Source organism: Sturnus vulgaris, chromosome 1 (assembly GCF_052056855.1).
Source record: "Sturnus vulgaris isolate bStuVul1 chromosome 1, bStuVul1.hap1, whole genome shotgun sequence".
In the NCBI taxonomy this organism is placed as follows: domain Eukaryota; kingdom Metazoa; phylum Chordata; class Aves; order Passeriformes; family Sturnidae; genus Sturnus; species Sturnus vulgaris.
The window spans coordinates 127,451,970-127,474,466 of record NC_142243.1 but is presented as its reverse complement, the minus strand read 5'-3'; the positions used below and the strand labels follow the sequence as shown (position 1 = coordinate 127,474,466).

Below are 22,497 nucleotides of genomic sequence, written 5' to 3'. Positions count from 1 at the left end.
AAAAAAAATTGTATATAAAGTGCAAGACATTCACTGAACTAATTTTAAAGCATCAATAGCTTGTGGCCTGCAACATAACTACATCAAGTCTCTTAAATCACTCATTCTCTTAGACTGGTATGTGCTTTGAAGATACTTTTCTTCAATCACACTTTCTTCCAAATTGGCCCCATTGATAATCACAATATTTGAGAATGCAAGCAATGATTATAATGCTATCATGCTATTTGTGTTAAGTTGTAAGAAAATTAAATTAATTGAAACTACTGGTGTTTGTGAGCTGAAAGTACCAGTTTCTAACAAAAAAATGCAGTTACTGTGGGAAAGGCACAGTTGTTTCAGATTGTTCTGTCACGCATAATGAAAATGGTGCAAGTGCTTCAAAGCAAAACTTCACAAAATAAATTACTACATTAAGATACAAGTTCAGTGATTTGGCTTGTGAATGGTTTTATTAGTAAATGTGTAATTTACTAATTTACTGAGTAATTAGTAAAAAGCCCAACAACTTTAAGTCTCTCCCTTCTTCCTAATGGATTAATGTGAAGTCTATTAATAACTTGAACAGACTGCTCTTTTGAGATTGGGAATACACAAAATTGGAAAAAAAAAAAAGTCAGGTATTGGCACATATGCCAGTGAAGCACAGTTACTCCCTTATGCATTCATATGTGTAAGCCGTGCTATTTTCATAGGAATAAGAATAAAAAAGATTCACTACTTACATCAAGATCTACTGCTCTAATAGCATTCATTTTTATAGAACTATTTTTTATTTTTGGTATTGGATACATCAAGAAGGCTGTTTTCAAAATAAGAGTTCAACATTTAGGTAGGATAAGCATAGACTTCGACTTTCCTTGAGGAAATGAGGAAAAAGAAAAAAAATGAGCAGGACCTTTGGAAATCGGACAAAGCACAACACCTTTAGATAGGCTAGTCATGGTGGAGCACAGGAGGAGGAAGACAAATATTACCAAACAAAAGGAACTTAATAAAATGAATAATAATAAAATTAATGCCATATTTGTCCTTATAAATACATAAAAATATTAACACGTTTTTACTGAAAAACAGAACATGGAAAGCCACAAAAAGAAAATCTTGCCTTTCTTCTTAGATACAAAGAGAATTCTCAGGTAGTGTTTCTGCTTCAATTCTTTAAAAAATTCATAGGAAGTAACTGGAAAGTCCAATTCGCATATTACTGTTAAAATTTAAAGATCCGAAATTTTGACACTTTTATCTAGGAATTTATAAGGAGTTGCTCATGTTGTTTTCACTTAGAAGACAGCATCTAGGGTACTGTCACAGATGAAGGAAATGCCTCCAACAGAGAAACCTTTGAAGCCCAAGTTGTTCATGGCTAGTTCCCTATAGGTAAGTATTACCCTACATAAGAGATTTAAAAAATCCTTTGCCTAGTAGGATTTACAAAAAAAAATAACATTGAACCTCTTCTGCTACCTAGGTTACTTAATGCATTTTTACCTTAATTTTTAATATTTTCAACAAAGAGTAAAAAGTATTTCCTTGAATGGCACAGTTTAGGTAGCTGCTATTTTTATATACAGTATATATCATTGTTTATAAATAATTGTGTAACCAGAAGATTGCACTCAGAAAATTGCAAAATGATGTTTCGATGCTTGCAGCATAAAGTCTAACTGGATGGAGTGCTCAAGCTTTCCATGCAACAGTACATAGCAGATGTTCCAATTTCTTGTTTTCTTTCTGCTTTAAAGAATGTGTTCACACAACCATTCTTCGAATTCCACACTCACAGCAGAACTTTGCCCATTCCACTGGATACTTTGTTCCACATTCATGGCAGAACTTGGATAACTGTACAGGTGAAATTCCTTCACTGCTTTTTGCACTTCCTCCATTGACTGAGGATGGGTAATCTCCACTGTCACACCCAGTTTTCCCGTCAGACCTGAAAATTCCCAGATGAAGAATATTCTCTGTTAGTCAGTTCTGTACAACTTAATGTAAAAATAGTCAAATCCTGGCAATGAATATAGTGGTTGTCACTGTCATTTTCAGGCCTGCACTTCCTATTTACAGTGGTATATCTTATATACAATGCTACCCAGGCTGCTAAATGTATCTCCAGATACCCACCTTCCCTGCAAGAAAACAAAAACGCCAGAGTTCAAGGAGCAGGATCAAATATTTCATTGCCTACTTAGATTAACTGGAGTGTTTGAAAACTTAAAACATAGCTTGTCAAAAAAAGGAAGGCTAAACAAGCAATACAATTTTCATCCTACCGTTTAAAAGGGCAAGACAATTTGTGCGCTTAGCATGCAGATTTAATTCAGTTTCTACTGAAATAATATTTGGTTATTTTTTCAACAGCTCCCAAGCAGTATTTTGACATTTCCAACGGAGTTTTCTGTGCACATCTCAGACAGCTGATGACAAAGGTGTGCTGTCAGATGATAAACACGCAAAATATATTGAGCATAAATAATACTGATCATCTATTAACTGCAGAGAATAATACATTCCCCAACTTCTTTTGTAGTAAGTAATCCCCTTTAATGAAGGCTCTATTAATGACAAAATCCACAAAGTTAAAAGCTACCTTAAGTTAGTGTCTGAATTGCTAGTTTTTCTTCTGTTTGTTAAAGCACCTGTGCTCATGGCTCTTGCCACACTAGGAGGGGTTGATGTCCGAGTTTTTGTTGCACCTCTAAAACAGAAGACATATCTGATGATTTATACACATACAGAGAAATACATACAAGAATATGCATTTTCAAATTTTATATATTTATATATACACACATATAAAAGTGCATCAATCTACACATTAGTTAACTGTATGAAAAAAGAACAACTAATTTTCTACCAACAGCAGACAGAGGAGCTTTGGCGTGAACTTCCATGGTTTGAACTGTTATGAATTGAACCTTACAAAGACAAGTTAAATGAAACAGCAAGTCCCTTCCTGTACATGTGTCTCACTTCCTAACAGGTAGATCCTGCATTATTGGTTGCTCAGTACATTCTAATGTCTACCCTGACAATTCATAAGTCACTTTTTTGACCTGGCAGGTCTTTAAGGAAAATAGAGAGCAGATGACTGCAGATTTCAATAGTTTAAGATCTGTAGAAAGGATACCATAATTTCAATAGTTTGTGACCAATATGAAGTGAGTGAACAATACTTTTTTCGTCTTAAGATAATGCTGTAAATCCTTTTTCTTCAAAGCACAATTATACTCATGAATATAAACAGAAGGAGAAAAAATGAAGTGTATCCAGGTGGGCTTTAGGGCATCAATTTCTTCTCAACTGTCAGTGTTCCTGAAGTCTGGGTCAATAGTATGACCACAGATATGGAAACTGCTTCCCTCAGGACTCATGAGTATGATGAGAAGCTAGTATACATCCCAGCAATCCCAATACATCCCAATGATCAGCACATCCCAAACACTGAAAACATCTTACTGCTGGCTTTGATGAGTAGAGAAACATCAGAATTCCCTGAAAGATTTTGAGTAGCACTAAAAAGATAAATTGGAAGGGGCATTGTTTTATCATTAATGATCAAGGACAGAAGTTTTCATCATTGCTCAAAAGAATTACCATTCACTGGGATTTCTTTTTCTCTGGCAAATCTTCAGACTATGACATCATGTGCATAGCCAAGTTTTTCTGTTCTCATTCTTGAACACCAATGCATAAATGAAATTTAAGTTGTGACTTGCTCAAGGACATTAAAAAAACTAAAACAAGTCTCCATTAAAAAAAATTAGTCACCAAGAGACCATTCGTTCCCTTCAGATAAACCTAACTGCTCCTTTAATAATTAAAAACTATCTGGTCTTGGTTTGGTTTTCAAACCACACATAAGGAAATGGATTAAACACCAGTAACTTCAAATGTAGCACTGACACAACTGAGGAACATGTAATAACTCCTGAATTATAGACATGCTGCATAAACATTTCTCTCTGTCATGCACATAGAATAAAGATGGCTTTTCAGCTCCCTCTATCACTTCAACCAGTGGAAAAGTGATCAAATCATTAAACACAATGGTGGAAATCAGCAACTAAATTTAAGATTAAATAAATTGAAATTATATCTAACTAAAGTATTTCTGTTTAACAAGGATGGCTTCTCTTTGCAACAGGCAGAGTGGAATGATCAAAGATCATGGGTCACTGGGCAGACGCTAACCTTCTCCATTAGTTTTCCTGTCTGCCCCCTCATTTTCCAAGGAGATTCTAAAAGATGGATTTAATAAAAAAAAAATACTGTGCAGACTGAAAAGCACTACATCAGTTATATCAGAATTAAAACTTACTGGAAGTTATGTCAGCCTTTCAGAAGTTACAGAATTCTAGAATAAAAGTTCTAAATGTAACCTGAATTACACTGCTATGATGTACAGATGCTAAATACTCATCTTGTGCTCATACAATGAAGAGAGACCTTTGCTTATAATTGAGTAAAACTCATTAAAGCTCTATAGAAGAAAGAACATACTGGACTGTTACTTTACCTGTTACGGAAGACAGAAAAGCATATAAAGAAAAATTCAGCTGCACACACAGAAACATTATGGGATCATCATGGATCAGGGATGAACAGGCAATGAAGCTAAGAATAGAATTGTCTCATTTCCTGTTTAGACAGCTCCAAGTAATAAAAAAAAAAAAAAATCAAAATTATTACTGACTCAGTTTTCTCTGGATTTTCACCTTGGGACCAACACACTTTCTCAAAACTAACAGCATTAATTTCTTAAACTGCAGTCTCTTCAGAGTGTACTTTGAATCAGTTTTGCACATCTTGTTAGGAGTCCTGGATAGCTGAAATGAATTGACGTGAAAACCAGTCCACTATTTTTCCCTGTGTTTCAATTGTATCATACACCCTCATCTCACTAAGTACTCTGAAAATTCATATGGTGCTTTAGTACTAGCTGTATACAAAAGAAATTTCAGAAAAATCAGTGTCTTAATACAGCTTTCAGACCACTGACTGAGCTGCAGAAGGGAGGAAATCGATGTACTGAAAAGTCACATTCAAAGTGCACAGTCCACCCTGTATATCAAAGAGGCAAAGTCTCATGAAAAGATAAAACATCACTCATTAAAGATTTAACAGGACATCTTCATTCCAAGATGTATAAACACAGCTTTCTGCTGTCTTTTTCCACAACTAGCTTTCTAAAAATATAGAAGAAATCTCAAATATATTTTCAGACCAGAAACTTCCCTTCCAGCCTTACCCATTCTGTGATTTCTGACATTTTTGATGAGTAAATCAACACAAGGAGTAGGTTACCACTGTCTACAACTTTATTCAGCCCAGATTTAGATACACAATTTGCATCAAGTTTCATGTATGTTTGGTGAAAAATCTTGAAATTGCATCCTGATTGAAATTGCAATCTGATCTCTAGAGACATATGCCTTCCAAAGTCAGGTATTTTTTGTTATTTCAGCATGTGCCACCACAGATGAGTCTGGGCATCAATACCACCTGGAACTCTTAAAATCTAGACATATTCTAAAGAAAATTTTATCCACTCTCTATTTTAAAATAAATAAGATTGAAAGTGACTTCCCTTCCCTTATCTTGTACATCTAGTTGAATTACCAGTGCTTGCAAAATTAAAATCTGAAAGTAATTTGTTAAAGAAACTACTCCTCTCCTACAGCACTTATACGGAAGACAACATGGGCAGCTGATGTTCATCAAGGGCACAGTTTCCTGCTTAGGAGTAATTTTGCTTTTGCAAAATAGATAGACCACACTGATTTGTAATATTTACTTCTTTACAGGCTCATTTGGCCTTTTGATGGTACTTTTTCTATGCATGCATTCATAATTTGGTTAAATTCTATATTAAAATACTGATACATACGTCTTGCTTCTTAGACAGTGTTTTCAGATATTCTTGACAGCCGTCACCCACAACAGCTCATAGTTCTGTGCCAAGTCATAAATAACTTTCTGCTGACTAATGGCATACGTCCCAAAGTCCAGAAACCTTTGCCATAAACTGCAACCATCCACACTGCTATGCTGAATTTAAGAATGGCTAGGAACTATTCACACTTGCTGAATGCTGTTGGCATGCAATATACTGAATAACCTACTGCAAGTAAGGCAGATTTAATTCTTGAACTCAGTAGATACTTGAGTAAGAACAACAGGGATTATATAAAGAACAGAAGCAGTGCCTATACTTTTAAAGAATTTTGCTGGCGAAGAAAAATCAAAGCACTGCTCTATGGATAGGGCCTATTTTAAGCAATTGTAGTAACTAAGCTAAATTTTCAACATCTTAAAAATGCATTACAATATGAAAAACTAAGTTAATTTTTGATGGTTCATATTTATAACTTTAACCAAACGTGCAAAGGAGAAAATAAAAGCATAAAGAAATTCTGTTTGTCTAAAAAGAGCTCCCATTCCTCGAATTTCTTTTGCTACTTCAAAGCCAAAGTCAAATATTGTCTCTGTCTCAAAGATACTACAGCTTTGGTTACAGCATTAAGAGATTCAGACACATTTCTAGTATTTAAAGCAATACATTCCATGTATGTGCCAGATAATTCATTACTTATTTATCTTTTACAATATGAAAAAGAAGCCTATTTGAATTTAGTATCTTCCAAAATAAAACAAAGGCTTAACTACAGTTCAGTATCTATTTCCTTTTTATTAGGATAATTGGAATAAGCTTCCTTCCAAACTTCGATCTTACAAAGATTTATGAATATCCAGAAATCCTTATATGAGGTAAGTTGGACTTAACCAAAGACTCTTAACTTTTCATGACAAAGTCTGCCTTCCTCATGTTTTTGGGCCATCACAGCTACCTTACAGATGTAGCAGTTAGAGAAATATTTGACCTTAAGAGAATAAAATCACTTTGTCAATAACTGTACTGGTTATTGACAAAGTGATTTTATTCTCTTAAGGTCAAATATTTCTCTAACTCCTACTCCAGTACAGTAATCAGGCTTAAATACTTACTTCAGATCTGCATCATGCAAATCAGTTTTATCCTGTGTTTAGAAAGGCACAAGTTCATTACTTTCAATTTGTAATCAAGATGCAAATTCATTACTTTTTATCTGTAATCAAGCAGTGACACAAGAAATCAGATCTGAGGGAAACCTTAATCTTCCCTGTCCTAGGAAGCTGTTTACCTCACTCTGACACTAATTATATCATCTACTCTTCTCCCACAGCACTTATATGGAAGACAACATTGGGCAGCTGATGTTCATTAAGGGCACACACAGTTTCCTGCTTAGGAGAAATTTTGCTTTTGCAAAATAGATAGACCACACTGATTTGTAATACTTCTTGACAGGCTCATTTGGCCTTTTGATGGTACTGTCTGTTTTTGTATCAGTGTCATAAAACCTTTGCATATCTCTTCCAGTTTGCAGTGACGGACCTAACTTGTCCATCTTACTAGTAAAATATATAAAGGGGTGCTCATAAGGACAGTGCTATATTGCTATTCAAGTTATGCAAAAGAAGAAATTAAATATACTCACAATTCAGTACATATATTACCAAAGAAATTCCATTAACTTAAAGGAAACTACAAATCAGACTCGAATTATCCAGCAAACAAAAGGGTTTCTTCTTGCTTTCATGAGGAATAGATTTCATTGACATTGGATCAGGTTTCCAATACATTTTTAAAAATTATTTTTCAAACAAAACACTAATGTCTGTTATCTTCATACTGCACAGTGTATTCACATTTGGTCTCTTTTAAGAACAGCTTTCATGATGTCATACAACATGTCTAGAAAAGGGGGCTCATAATTACAAGTTATATATCTATTATTTTCTAATATTTAAACTTATTATATGTACAACTCCAGAATTGTCAAGAAGAAAAATTTTTCCTTTTTCTTTTTTTTTTTTTATTTGTAAAGTCAAAGTAGAGGACAGCCTGCAAGAAACCTAGCTTTGTTTTAACAACAAAAACCCCATTTACAATAGACAGTACTATATACACAGCCAATACTTTAATACTTTTTGGTTTTAGTACCATGGATAACATTTCCAAACCAAAAAAAAAAAAAAAAAAAAAAAAAAAAAAAATAAAATCAAAAATCAAATTTTAAAAACACGTTTTAAAAGGCAACCAACAAAATAATAAAAAAATCCCTCACTCCCATCTTCATAAGGAAAACTGTAGCTTTTCAGAAATCACAACTTGGATTAGAAAATCAGATCTTTAAGTTAAGTTCTGCATTTTTATAATCTTATCATCATAAAGTAAAACCTACAAATAGCCTCCCAAAGACATGTTCTAGTTCAAACCAATTAACTCCTGTTTGACCCAATACAATACAAATACTCAATACAAAATACTCCCAAAAAACTGAGAAGCAAGACTGAGGTCTTTGACACTGCAAGACACGTACTCCAACCTAACATGATTTTCTTAGTTATTTTTAAACTTTAACAAATTACCAGCTTAATCTGTGAACTCCAGGCACTTACAGAGTATAACACCAAAGAAATATCCTAAAAGCCATCATAACACTTCAAAATAAAGCACTACAGTATTCTTTCAAACCTTAACAAAACCAAAACCCCAAAGCTGACAGTCCTTTCACGTTCTAATGAAAAAAAAACCATGATCACGAGACTCTTTTGAAATGTAAAGATCTTGAAGACAACTACTTATCCTGACATCATTGAACAAAGCCCTGTAAGTTGTGGTCTTCAGAAGAGGAACAAACTTTTAAAAAGATAAGGTTGCAAATGCTTCATGGCAAATATATAAGAGGAATTTAAAATTTACTGTTATTGATTTGGTGTGCTGTTCATATTGTATTTCAGCTGTAAGACAGCAGTGGATGTGTCACTAGCAGACATGATTCCCAGGAGGGAAGCATTAACATTAAAGTGTATGTTTTATCCCCAAAATAAAATATAAATTAAAAATTAATTTCTAAGGGTTCATTTTCCATATTAAAAATTATCATATAATTTCCAAGTCCCATGAAAAAAAGCAAACAAACGTAACTGTTCACAAATAAAACATGTACAGACGATTAATCTGTACACACAAAATCCTGTCTGTCCGCAAACAGTGGTGTCAGACTCTGCTGGGCAAAATGTTTGTATGTGGGTATGGAGTTCACCTGTTTGCTTACCCTTAGTTTAGGAAGAACTTACTCAATATTTTCTCCTGAACCTGAACATCTGATTACTTCTGACAGCTCACTACAACTGCCATACACCTCAAGAAATGTAAGACACCGCTAACCTGTTAAAAAATACATATCAAACTTTGGTTCACAACTTGAGATCAAATTATAAGCATAGTGATGGATAACTTCTATAGAATTATAGAATATAGAATTTCTCAGTTCTTCAGTATCAAAAAGATAAAAGATGTATTTTCACTCAAATGAATGAAGATTTTCCTACTGACACAACAGTCACATGCTACTCCTGACTTGCTCTGTATGACCCAGAAATGATGTCCCTATGCAACACTGTCAGTGCCCTTACTCTGGCCAGGCAGAAAAAGAAAACTCACAGCAGAACTCAGCTGACACATCCTGATCTACACATACAAAGAAAGCCTCACTGGCACTGACATAGCTTATATTGATGATACTGTGCTGTGCTCTCTCAGCAGTCCTTTACTTGGGGGGCAGAACAGGAGAATTCTTTTTTTTTTAAAAAAAAGGACCTCCACAGTAAAAATAACTTAAAATAAGTGAGCTCATAAAACAGAGTTCCACTTCTGTCCATACAAAGTACAAGAGTAAGCTGCGATGAAGCACACGAGGTTTAGAGGAGGTGATTCCCAGCTCTCTCCCTTTACGGACTTCCCCCGGCCCCGGCCCCGGCCCGCGCTGCGCCAGCGCCACCTGCCGGGCGCGGGCGGCACTGCGCGCTCAGCGCAGCGTCCCCTCCTGTACCAACAGCGACCACGGCTCCACAGGAGGCAGCGGTGCCCCACCACTTCGCACCGAGAATTCATCCTTGATACTGCATTACAGAATTGTAATTCTACTATTATGCCTCTCTTCTCTTATGTCTCTGGAAAATCCAGAATTACAACAATCTAGGCAAAGATGGAAGGTTACACATCGAAGTAATACCTGAAAAAACCCCTGAAGTTACCCTTAGCACACTAAGCTTCCCTTAGTGCAAACTGCGGGAACTTGTTTCTTGTTACTTATTTCTTACAGCAAAACCTGGAATTCAACCTGGTCAAAATAATGCGTGTAGGCTCTTTAATATTTATCAACGAGAAAAGAAAAAGTGATTGCCTAACATTACATATAGAAGATTGCCCTTAAAACTACCCCCACACAAAACTGCTCAGCCACTTGTTTCACTAACAATTCAGAAGAGCATGGCATCTTATCTTCCACTATAATCTCTGTCTGACTTCAGTATAGCAGAATCTCAGATCTCACACTGAGGCTTGTCATTCTACTGGTTAAATCACAAATGCAGTAAAAGAAATAAATCTTTATAATCCTACTGAAGAGTAATGTTCAAAAGTTCTTCTATTTTAGAAAGTAATTCCAGCTGCATTTATCTATAGCCTAAATTAAAAGATATTTTAATGTTTAAAATCTGTCACTGCAATATTATATTCACTCTCATGTAGGATATTGACTGTTAGCATCTCAGTCCCTGCTCTGGTATCACTTTTTAGGTATTTCAACAGAACCTAATGTATTTCCCTCTCATGCCCCAATACTAAGGCAGAAGTTGAGATGATTAAGGCCAAAATTGTCACCAGTGACCAATGTGAGGAACCTAATTTTTCCATGATGTTACTGGCTCCTACACCTCTTCACTTCAATATAACTTCAGACAGGTTTGACACCAGAAGTGAATGTAATGAAGCTAAAACTAGAAATGCCAGGTCACAGATACAATACTTAGGAAGGAGACACATTTAACAGCCACCTGTGGACGATTGGTTAGTATCAGCAGCAAATACCACAAGGGCTGGTTGGAAAACAGAAGAGAACAAATTTTTTAGAGCAATGAGAAGGACTGCAGGCAGAAACACACTCATCACATCCATACTCTTAAAATCTGGAAGCTGTGTAGGCAATTGAGGTTATAAGCCAAACTGACATTTACTGCCTTTCAGCAGAGATCATTATCTGAGAATTGTGCCAACCAGAAGCCATCTATTTGTGCTTAGCAAAATGCATAAGCAGAGAGAACCTGGGCAAACATCTCCCCAGCTGTTATTTGGCTTCATCATGTCACAGCTCTTTCAACAAGCAGAGGAGAAAATGTAAGACTATTGAAAATAAAGTCCAGTAAGCAAAGGTGGAAAATAGCCAGACTTACTATGTCAAGATACAGAAATGCTGTGAGTTTGTGGCGAATTCATGAAGCTGTTTGAGCAAAAATGTAGCTAAGCCTCTTGCTTATCTTGCATTAGGCTGGAATGAGGCTTTAGAACTGAATGATGCCTGGGGTGAGGCAGAGCTGTCTCAGCCCAATGATGTCTCAGTGAAGCACAGAAGAGCAACCAGATCTCAGTACCAGCCTCACTCCCCCTTATCAATGCACAACAACCAGCCTCTGTTACAAATCTGTTCCTCTGGGAAGATAATGATGTGAGGTTGTAACATGCTGACAGGAGTAATGTCAGGGGTCCTTCACTGCTCCCTCACTTGGGGGGAGGACAAAACTAAATTATTAGGGATCTGTGCTGCATTTATTACAACCAATTCAGCCAAAGGTATCCAAAAATAACTAATATATTGAAAAATGCACCCACCAATACAAAAATGAGAAAAAAGCTGCTTCTCCACCAACTAAGACCACAGCAACTGGTTACCAACTGTATCTGACTACAGTCATACCTCCACTTTTTCAAAATTGGTATTTGAAATCCTCTATTTTTAGAGTATGAGAACATGACCTTACTTCATAGACAATGGGCTTGTTCCTCTCTCCCCTCCCTACAGCAGAGATGACTCTTTGGTAAGATTTGCACCTCCAGCTGCATCAAGAGTATAGCTGGAAACAGTTACACATAGCACTGTACACTCACATTTTGTAGATCTACTGCATTTATCACCAGCAATCTAAGAAGAGTCAATGATCTGCTGCTTCAATAAACTGCACTATGTGTGAATCTGGAATTGTAAAAGTTCTTACCGACCATAACCTAACATAACCAGTTAGCCATAATGCCTAAATGGTTAAAATCAGAAATTAAGCCAAGCTGCACTCAGCCCCTCTAATCTCTGAGGAATAGCTGGAACACAAAGGAGTTTATTTTCTACCAAATTTCATATGCTTATTGCAACAGCAACTGACTGGTAAAATTAAATAGAACTTCCTTGTTCACAAGTGAAGACCAAAATTGCTGCATCCTCACAGACAAATACAGACTTCAATTGGAAACTTTCAAGAGGAAAAAACCTTTCCCAGACAGGTGGGTTACACTACTGGACTGAGAAGCATGACTTCAAATTATCTCAGCTTTTTTACTGTGGTTTGCAGACCTGCTTGTTTGTCACTCATCAGTTAACACTCATCAGGTATTAATTCGACTTCTAAAAATCGAGAAATAAAGAAAATCAGTGAATAAGGGGCTGGGATTTTCTGACAGTCACAGCATAGCTGCTTACAAATGGTAGTGAAGCTGACCAAAGACTCCAGGAGAGGGGGGAAATAAAAAAAGAAAGACATCTGCCAACCTCACAGACTCTTCATGTGACCTGTATCTGAAAGAGTTATGAGTAGATAGAGCAAGGAGGGACAGAATTGAATCCTGAAGCATCCTGAGGCATTAGGAGGGAAGTATGACAGAGCTGTAATTCACATTCATGCATAACCTGTACAATTGAAGAGTGATAAACTAAAAATCTCTAGTTTTGTGCAATTGCTGTCCAACTCCATGAGTTTTCAGAATGTCCTTTTTCTTCCTCATGAACTTAAGAGATTGGGGTTTTTTCAGTCTTAACCAATTGAATACTCATTTTAATAGGAATAAATCTTTTTCAATCACCAGTGTTATAAGTGCAATCACTTCCTTTTATGTTTTGTTTCCTCAGTGCTCCTTTGTGCTCCTCAAACTTCTGTAGAATTGCACCACTTTCTTCAAACCCTTCCAGAGATTTCTCTATGAAATCCTGTGAAACGTCTCCACAAACTCTTCCAGCAAAGCATGAGTCACAGCCTTGATCACGCCAGCACTTCCACTGAACTCTAATAATCTTCATGCAGCACTCCTTGCTTTTGTAAGTGCACTGGTTCTGTCTTATTTGTGCCCATTCATTTGTTGCCTCTTAATACAGGAAAGGGAAGAAAGAAAACCTCTCTCCTTTTGTGCTAAGAGAGAAGATCCTGTCACCATTGCCTTGTAATCTATGGCAGAAGCCTCTTTCTTCTATTTCCATGAAGTGTAGGAAATTATGCCTAATGTTTTCTGCTTTTTTAAGACTCTTCACTTTTACCAAGAAAGAATTCATTACTCCAACCGCTTCTGCCTAGTCTGTAATGTTTTAATATACTTTATTTTTATATCTTGACCTCCTTTGTTATTAAATCAACTTGATAAAATCTTTGCCTTCTCCAATGTTCCTTAAACATTTGCTATACTTACAGATAAAGGATAAATGCACAGATAAAGCATAAATGCAAAACACTGTACTTCTGAAGCTCATAGAAAAAAAAATTAAAAGCAAGTGAAACAAACCACAGAGACTACTAGAACAACATAAATATTAAATAAAGCACAAATGACAACATTAGAGGGAACTCACCCTGCTTGTGGGTTCACCATTCCCAGCGAGTTTTTATGAGCTGGTGATAACGTCTGAATTTTGCTCCCACTGGATCCAGAAGACAGTGCTTTACTTGAAGAGGCACCTTGCAGTTGAAAAGCAAGCATGGAAACACAAGAAAACGTAAGATTTTGCTGCTGAAATGATACAATTTATTAAAAAAAAGTTAATTTCAAAATTCAAAACAAGAGTTTTAGAAATACAGAGATATGAGATAGTATCAAGATAATAGGAAAAGAAAATATGTTTCAAAAATGTTTCAAAATATGTTTCAGAAAATATGTAATTGAGACATAGTATTTTATTCTAAGAAAACATACTATATGTCAATTACTTTGCTCAGAAAAAAGGGTAAGTCAAAGTATGTACAAACAGAACATGTTTGATATCCGATATACCTGAAATCCAAATCAGACCAGTGTTTGCATAATTATAATATACATGCCTTGACTATGTATTTTCACCAATTTATGATCATATTCAGCAGACAAATTAGTTACAGAATTAAGCACTAGATAAATTTCAGGTGAGAGATCAGTATTCAATATAATCATGCATTACTACACCGAATGATTTTTCATATTTAAGTCAGAAAATAAAAATTAAAAATTTATATATAAACCAGAATCCTAACTGCTCAAGAGTTTTTTCAGATAGATGGCAATAAGTGCCCCTTCCAAATTTATTTTCAATGAGATTTTACAAACCACTATATCAAATAAACAATCAATTTTTACTGCATAGTTTGAGAATCACTATTTAGAAAAGACACAGAACAATTCGAAACATTCATTTCATACCTACAACAGTTTTGCTAACACCACTTGGCTGTGGTAAGCGTGATGATGGTGATGGTGTTGATCCTACAGAAGGCATCTTCTTAACTGGAGTAGGTTTGTACTGTAACAAAATACAACCTAGAAATTTAAGCAATTAAATCAAGCTATCTATATAACACAACAGGTAGTTCTTTCAGGTACTGTTGGAGAACAGATGATGATCTCCTACTAGGTAACCTGTTTCTGGTACGGGAACATACAAATGGTTTCTGATAGTCTGTTTTCTAATACTTACAGATGATACTAGCAGGAAACATTAGTGGCTTTGTTGTTCAACTGTATGTCTTTCTCCATTTTTTTTTCTACAGCTTTTATCAACTTTTTCCACAGCTGAAATTAAGCTAAAGTTAAGATTAAAAGTATCATCTCATTACCAGTTAATTTAAAAGAGATTACTCAAAGGTAGAATTACTTTTGTCTTTCAAATCCAAATCTTACTTTCTTCTGTGTCGTCTGGACCAGTTCCAGCACTGATTCAAAATACTGTGTAAAACACCTGAATCCCTCTAAAGTCTCTAACTAGCCACAATACTGCTGTGAGTTGTCTTGTAGTCAGGTACCTTTGTTTGCCCCTTAAGCAAGTGTTTAATTGGATTTAGAAATTAGCACAACAGAAATTCAACTTCCTTTACAAAAACTGCATCTCTATTTCCACCTGCTATCTTTACCAGTCATTTGCACATTTCTCAATTACATTTATGACTAGTTTTGGGTTTGCAACTGTTGCCATCTGACGTATGGATCTCTGCAGTTAAGGAAAGCAAAAGCCTCGTCCATGCGTAATGTCAATATTTCAGTCAGTGCAAATAATAAAATTACAGAATAAAATAGTTAATTCTTTTAAAAAGCAACACACTATTTAACAAGCTTGATTTGACATTGAATGCAAGTTACAAGTTAAGAAAAGTGTTGTAGCTCACCTGTGCTCGAGTAGGAAGCTTCCCTTTGGTATCAGCTGCCAATTTCCCCTTATTAGTAATACGTGCAGCTTGCTCCTTACAGAAATTGATGTGTCTGTCAGCTGCATTTTCATTAAATCTCCTCTGACAGTATGGACACTGAATGTAATCTTTAAAACATAAAAATCTAATATTAATAATCTGTTTTTAAAATGAGACTGTTTTAAAGACCAGCTTCTTCTCCAGGGGAAATTATGGCTTCTTGAATCTGAAAACAAAATACAGATTGCTAGGTAAAAACATATTCTCATTTAAAGAATAAGAGTAGCTGAGGATCAAAAATAACCTAAGCAAAATCAGAAACCCTTTAAGAGATGCTATTCTGCAGAGAAGGTAGCCAAAGAATACAAGGACATGGCAGAGCGATTAGCTGGAAGTAAGTGCAGAAGCTAAATAAAGAAACAACCAAATATTAAAAAAAAAAAAAAAAAAATCACAAACAGTTCAGTTTGTTCAAGATATGGGAATATATTAAAACTTTTCCCACACAAGCAGTGAAAGACAACAAACTTGTTTCCTCTGGTAATTCTGAAACAACTGAGAAATACTGACTGTAATACTGGAAGTGATGAGTATTAAAAAAATCAGAAATTTAACAAATAAAAATAATCAGAAGAAAATCAGCCAAAATTAGGAGCTATCTCTAGAGACATGCAAAAGAAAATAACTGGTGGCCACGCTACTTTTGCAAGATTCATTTAGTCACATTGCAAACAATATTACATACAATAAATAATTACTCTCATGGGGGAAAAAAACAGAAAAGGTTACATAAATGCTTAAAATATTAAAAGATACATCATCTGCATGCTGGAAATGCACACTTTAAAATACAGTGCCCTTGGAAAATGATATGTTTGGACTGCAGTTTCAGACAACTGGGTATTTCAGTGTCCAGAGATATTAATGCTGTATGCCCTAGATTACAGTATTCAAGATCATGTAAGCATCAACTTAAAAAAAAATTGACACTGGCAAAGCAGGTTAAAATAGTGTGTTTCTAGGTCATTTTAGAAATGTATTAAAGAAAATGAGATGAAATTCAACAGTCACTGCCTCCAAACTTACAATTAGATATTATAAAATCTAAAATAAGTTTTGGATTACATGTTACTAGTCCAAATGCAGTAGATCTGGCTTAAACTTGTCTCTTTAAATATTTATAAACAGTTTTGAGTAAGTTAAATGATGTAATAGCCAGCAAACCATGAACTGTGACCCAAGAAGAGTGAGCTAAGGACAAAGGAAGAACACAGAGAAGTGACAGCATGGGAATCTCATGGGGTAACAACAACAACAATTTATTTTACATATGCTCTGCTACTGTCAGAGCACTAACATCAACTACACCTTAAGAGACAAAAAATCAGAAACAGAATTGTAATAGCTATGTAGACAAACCAAAATTATTCCAAAGAAAGTAAAAAAAAAAAAAAATTAATAAAGCAGCTGTGAAAGCTCCTAGATAATATACCATTTCTGGCTGGTGCAGAGCTCAGTTCCCACAGAAAACTTTCAAAGCCACAAATGTATCAGACTAGAGAGGATGAATGTATACTCTTAAGAATCAGTGTTGGATCTCAGGAAACAAGTTTTTGAACTTTCTGTGCTTCCAGGCACAGATGCCCTGGAAAACACTGCTCGGGACCTGAAACCTTGGAGAAGACTTGTAAATAAGAATAATGACTTAGAAATCACAAATTTGTAGTGGGTTATAGGTGTGTGTTTTCATTGGGTGATGGGTTTTAAAAAAAAAAAAAAATTGAGGTTTTTACAGTATAGTGGTATTTAGGGGACAAGACAGAGAATTTTGGGTGGTGTCTTTTCTTCTTGTTCACAGTGGTGTCTCTTCCTTCTTCTTCACCGAACTTAGGTGGTAACCTTTGGATTGGTCAGTCAAAAGTCACTCTAAGGGTCATGGGAATCTACTATTGGGTCAAAAGTATAAATAATATAGGTGTTAAACTTCTATTGGTTTCTTTAGCTTTAAAAGCCCTTGAAGCAGTCTCAGCTGTAGCCATTTTTCCTAGTTCTAGCAAGGAGCTAGAGCTACTGTTGTACTTTCTGTAATTCTTTGATAAGATGTAATAAACATCCAAGTCCGAACACGAGAAACCTCTCTATTGCCTTTCTAATACTCCTGGTTCCGAACAGAAACAGACGAGACTGATGACAAACCACTAATTAATGGTGCAAAGCCCAGCACTCACTCCCACAAATCAGGAATTGTATCTTCATCCTTTTGTAAAACACATAGTACCAATCAGACACTTGGCTATCTAAAAGTACTGCTCATACTGTCTAGAAGAACTTCCAGGATTCAATGTAAGCTTTATAAAACAAAACCTAATCAAAATAAGAGGGCAGTACACATATGCAGTCATGCTTACAGTGACTTAAGGTCCTTCTTAACCTGAGGCTATTGTGCACTTCCTCAGAAAAAGTGGAAAAGGAGATGGAAGAAGAAGAAATACTGGTTATTTGCCAGCTCAGACCAGTTAAGAAGAAAATACATATATGAATATTCTTTCCATTAAAAGGAAAAAGACTCGTGCCCAAGGCAGAGCTGAGTAGGAGAGGATGGATACACTCGTAGTACCTCCACAATCTTCCCACTCTCCTACATGAAAAGTGGAAAAAGGGCATCAGTAGCTGCTCCTGCTCTATTTGTAAGAAGCACATCCACTGATCATTTTGTGCATGGTCTCTTCATTCCTGGTTTCCTCTTCCTAAGTCTTACCCACTGCAGCAAGATGAAGCCAGGAGACTAAAACCACTACAACTGGATAGATTACAGATATGCTGTATAGACTATTAATGATTCTTTCCATGATCAAACCTTGTGATTCTTATCAACAGCATGTGCTATTGGCTTTAAGATGGCTTTACTTTTTAAAATTAGCTATATGGCTTTTCAAGATTGCCAGTACAGAATGCTGAATAAGACAGCCTTTTAGAGTGAATGCATAATTACAATCCTTACACTGGACTAACACATCTCCTGTAAAGAAACAGGGTAGGGAACACTTCACATCCTTACTTCTGCCTGTCTCTGGTCTGGTGAACACATATTTTTTCCCAATCTTTCTGAAAATAGACATTCAGCTAATTAAATGGTTTAGCTCTTAGGACAAGAGGAAGAAATACATTCTTCAACCTATTATCATATCCCAGAAGTTAAATGAAAAGTCCATTTCCTTCTCATTCACATCAGACTGCTTGAACACTCTACCCAGTCTCAGTTCGAAGGTACCCAAGAACTGTCCTGCCTTTGCTAACGTGAACTCCACACATCTCACACACCCAAAACACAAGTACACCCGCTACAGGAAGCATCAAGGCATACACTGCATACATGAAACTAAACGTGAATTCAGCAAGAAATGGGACAGATTACATTTGAAGAACATGAAAGTGCATTCTCACAATTTAAATATTTTGTGGGTGTCAGCTAATCAAAAAGGCAGTCTGCTATTTCCGAGCAGCTCCACTGCTATGAGCACAAACAAGGTATTGAAACAATTTGTCCAGCCTACGGTTTACAAGACAGTAACAAGGTGCAAGTTGGCCCCAGCTATCTTTCCACACACTAAAAACAAAGTCATGGGCTTTGAAAGCTCCACAGGATGTAAACTAGCCAGACCCTAAGTCACAACCCAGCATCTCCACAGGGATAATAAGTCATCTTCAAGAACTTGTGAATTTTGTATTCCAACAAATTCCTTTTCAATTCAAATTTCTACACATTAACTTAAAGAAAAGTCTCTAAGGAACTTGACTGCTTCTGTTTTACATACCAGGGTCATATGATGGTGGAGGTGGTGGAGGGAGTTTTCCACCATCTTTAAGATTAAGTCCTTTGGCTGCTCGTATAGTTGCTATAAATTCCTCATGCTTTCGTCTCCAGTTAGAAGGTTTTTTGGGTGGTTCTGGCTAAGAGGAAAAAAAGAAAGCTTTGTATATTTGAAGATTTCACTTGAAGCTAAGTATTCACTTTATTTTAGTACATAACACCACAGTTAGATTTCTCCCAAATCTTAGTTGATCTAAGTAACACGAACTGACAGCAGAAACAAGTCTTACTAAAATGCATATACAGTATGCCTAAAATGTTCATATTCTGAGTAAATTATAACATACCCGTGGCTTAAGAGGTTTTACTGTGGGAATGTCAGTTCCTTCTGCTCTCTGTCGGCTGGAATCAAATGTCTTCCTTTTCTTGGAAGAAGTTTTTTGGCAAATGGGTCCATGCTTTTTCTATAAGCAGAAGCAAAATGAAAGGAGAATACAGACCTCAGTTTTGTAAACAGAACTTATTAACACACCATTTCCCCCTTTCTTGATATAAAAATTAGCAAAAAAAGCCCCAACTCTTGTTGCATAAGCTGAGACTGTTTTCACTCAAACATTTATGCCAGCCACTGCCTCTAAAACAGAAGTACAGGAATTCACAGATGTGTACACAGACTCACAAAAACACAGGTGATAATGAAGAAGAAAAGTAGAAGGCATCTATATTTGTTACTTGCACATAAAAAAATTATAATAGGTAGGCAGCTTTTGCATTGAGTGGCAAAACAAATCAAAGGTGTCTGAAATTCGTATTCACATTTAAGGACAGATCGATTTCTCTTAACAGTGGAGAAAAGAGTTTTGGAGATGGCTAACAAAACTCTTCATTTACTAGCTGAGACGTAAAACTGCAGAAGACAAGGATTGATTTTGTAACCCTAGAAAAGATGCTTTTAGAGGCAGGTATTTCAGAAAATGATGGGATCTTAAAATAAAATTAAATCCCTTCTAAGGAGCTTCAAACCTGACACAACTGGAATCAGTAACTACTTGGGGGGAGGAAAAAGGCCAACACCAAAACCCCTACCAAAACAAAGAACTTAACTCTATTTTATTTAGCTATAGTGAGCAATGCTTAAATTTCATATCAACTTATCAAATCTAAAAGCCAGCAGTGCTCACATCACTTACCAGAGCTGCTGGGAAGAAAGTTCTTCCACAAATCTTACATGGCAACAGATCTCCAGTTTGCACTGCAACTTCACCTTAAAAAGACCAACATACTTCTTTGAGAAAATTTTATTAAATTAATGACAAAACATTATTTCAAAAATGCTAACCTCACAAACACTTAACCATAATAGCAGTTGTTACTGTAAAAACATACATCCTTTGACTTGTGCAGACTATACAGATGAGAAAGGCAAAAAATATACTAAAGTCCTTAGGTACTTTTGGAAGCTGTCAGGCCCAGCAACATGTCACCAGCAATTCTGCTTATTTATAATACATAACTCTGCTCCCTTAAAAGGATGCATATCAATATGCAAATAAAAAAATCTCCTTTAAGTCCCAATGACAGTCCAAATACACACAAAGAATAAAGCTATTTAGTGGGTATTTCTGTGTCTTTGGAAGAGATCAAATTTAGTATCAAATCCAGAAAAAACACATTTATTTTGCTCTACTAAGTGAAACTACTCCACTTTCTCTTGTAAACAAAATAGTCCTGAATGCTATTTTTACTATATATTTTATTCGGATTATTACTTGTGGTTTACAGAAGTATTTCTGATGTTGCTATTCAAGCATTGGTAACAAAAAAAATGTAAATAGCCAATTTGACATAGAGTAGATCCACAGAACCAGACAAAAGACCAACAACTCAAAGTATCTAGGCCTATGCAAGCAAATATATTTATATAGCAGGCATAATGCAACAGAGTCATGGCAGAGACTAAAAACTCTAGGGTTTCCCAATAAAAAGCATCTCTTATATCTAGTACTATACCAGAGGAATACAGGGATATTTTTATATCACATAGACATTAAGAAAGAGGCAGTAAATTTGGATTATATTTGAGACTTAGTAGTAGCTTTCTCAATCTGACTGTTGCAGACAATACAACTGCTTCTATTTACACCACATTGAAATAAAACCACTTGGAACTGACTTGTATTTTAGGCAAAGCAGCATCTTAAACTAACAAAGTTATCAACATAGTAATGGTCAATGATTTGATCAGCTTTTGTGCCCAGTTTCCCAGTGGGAAACTGTTTTCCATATAAACGTACACACTTGCTAACTAAGTGTATGACCAGTACTAAAAAATGAGTAATTTCATTAAATACTTCACAGTGAACAAACATAGATTCAGGTAGCCATGGTTCCCACTGAAAATATTTTTTGCCCAAAGGCAGAGATTAAAACTGAGTGAGATCTCTATTACCAATTACCAATAAGCAGTTACTTCTGATTTTTTCAATTACTTAAAGCAAATTCACCCCCAGTATGTAACTGCATACAATCTAAGAGTTGTATGAACATACTATGGAGCATAATGCATTTTAAGACTCATAAATCACACAAAAAGTGCAGTTAAAACATTTCGTTCATACCTTTAATTAATTTATATACCTTTTCCATGTAGATATGAATAAGCCTGTCCTTAGCACAGCACAGCAGAACTGCACTGCCAGTAACCAAATTTTACAAATGAAAGTCATATTCAAGCTTCCTTTTGTGCCATCTAAATATCTGTGCATTTAGATGAACACAAACAGGAGAAGTAGGAAAAATGCAAAACATGCAGATGAACCTTGGTTTTCTTCTATTCTTGCATTTGAATTATACTTGTATGCTATGAAGATTTACTAGGAATTTGTTTTTAAGTGTTTTCAACTTGTTTTTTTCACACTGTTTTTTAAAAAATCATGTCCAAAAACTTTTCCATAGCTCTGTTTTCTTAAATCCACAAGCCTGAGCACATGAACACTGGTACAAAGATGAGATAGCTGCGAACCTGCCATCACCACTGCTCTGAAGGGTAAGCAGCAATGGTTGTAACCTTTTCTCAATTACTCCACTCAAAAATACATGATATGCAC

At 35.6% G+C, this 22,497-nt stretch overlaps 1 protein-coding gene across 2 annotated transcripts in view; it reads right to left on the bottom strand.

Moving 5' to 3' along the window:
• Positions 1-430: 430 nt before the first annotated feature.
• ZC2HC1A (zinc finger C2HC-type containing 1A) overlaps positions 431-22,497 on the bottom strand; it is a 31,489-nt gene continuing 9,422 nt past the window's right edge. The window contains exons 2-11 of one of the 2 annotated variants that reach the window (XM_088176559.1): positions 20,581-20,654; positions 19,738-19,854; positions 19,395-19,530; positions 15,559-15,707; positions 14,600-14,699; positions 13,779-13,884; positions 13,546-13,548; positions 7,345-7,458; positions 2,594-2,701; positions 1,613-1,939 (exon numbers count right to left, since the gene is read on the bottom strand). In XM_088176559.1, the coding sequence (XP_088032685.1) occupies positions 1,753-1,939; positions 2,594-2,701; positions 7,345-7,458; positions 13,546-13,548; positions 13,779-13,884; positions 14,600-14,699; positions 15,559-15,707; positions 19,395-19,530; positions 19,738-19,854; positions 20,581-20,654 (1,094 nt within the window). In that variant the 3' untranslated portion in view covers positions 1,613-1,752. Of the gene's footprint in view, positions 1,940-2,593; positions 2,702-7,344; positions 7,459-13,545; positions 13,549-13,778; positions 13,885-14,599; positions 14,700-15,558; positions 15,708-19,394; positions 19,531-19,737; positions 19,855-20,580; positions 20,655-22,497 lie in introns of both variants that reach the window. The other variant, XM_088176553.1, reaches the window with a different exon arrangement.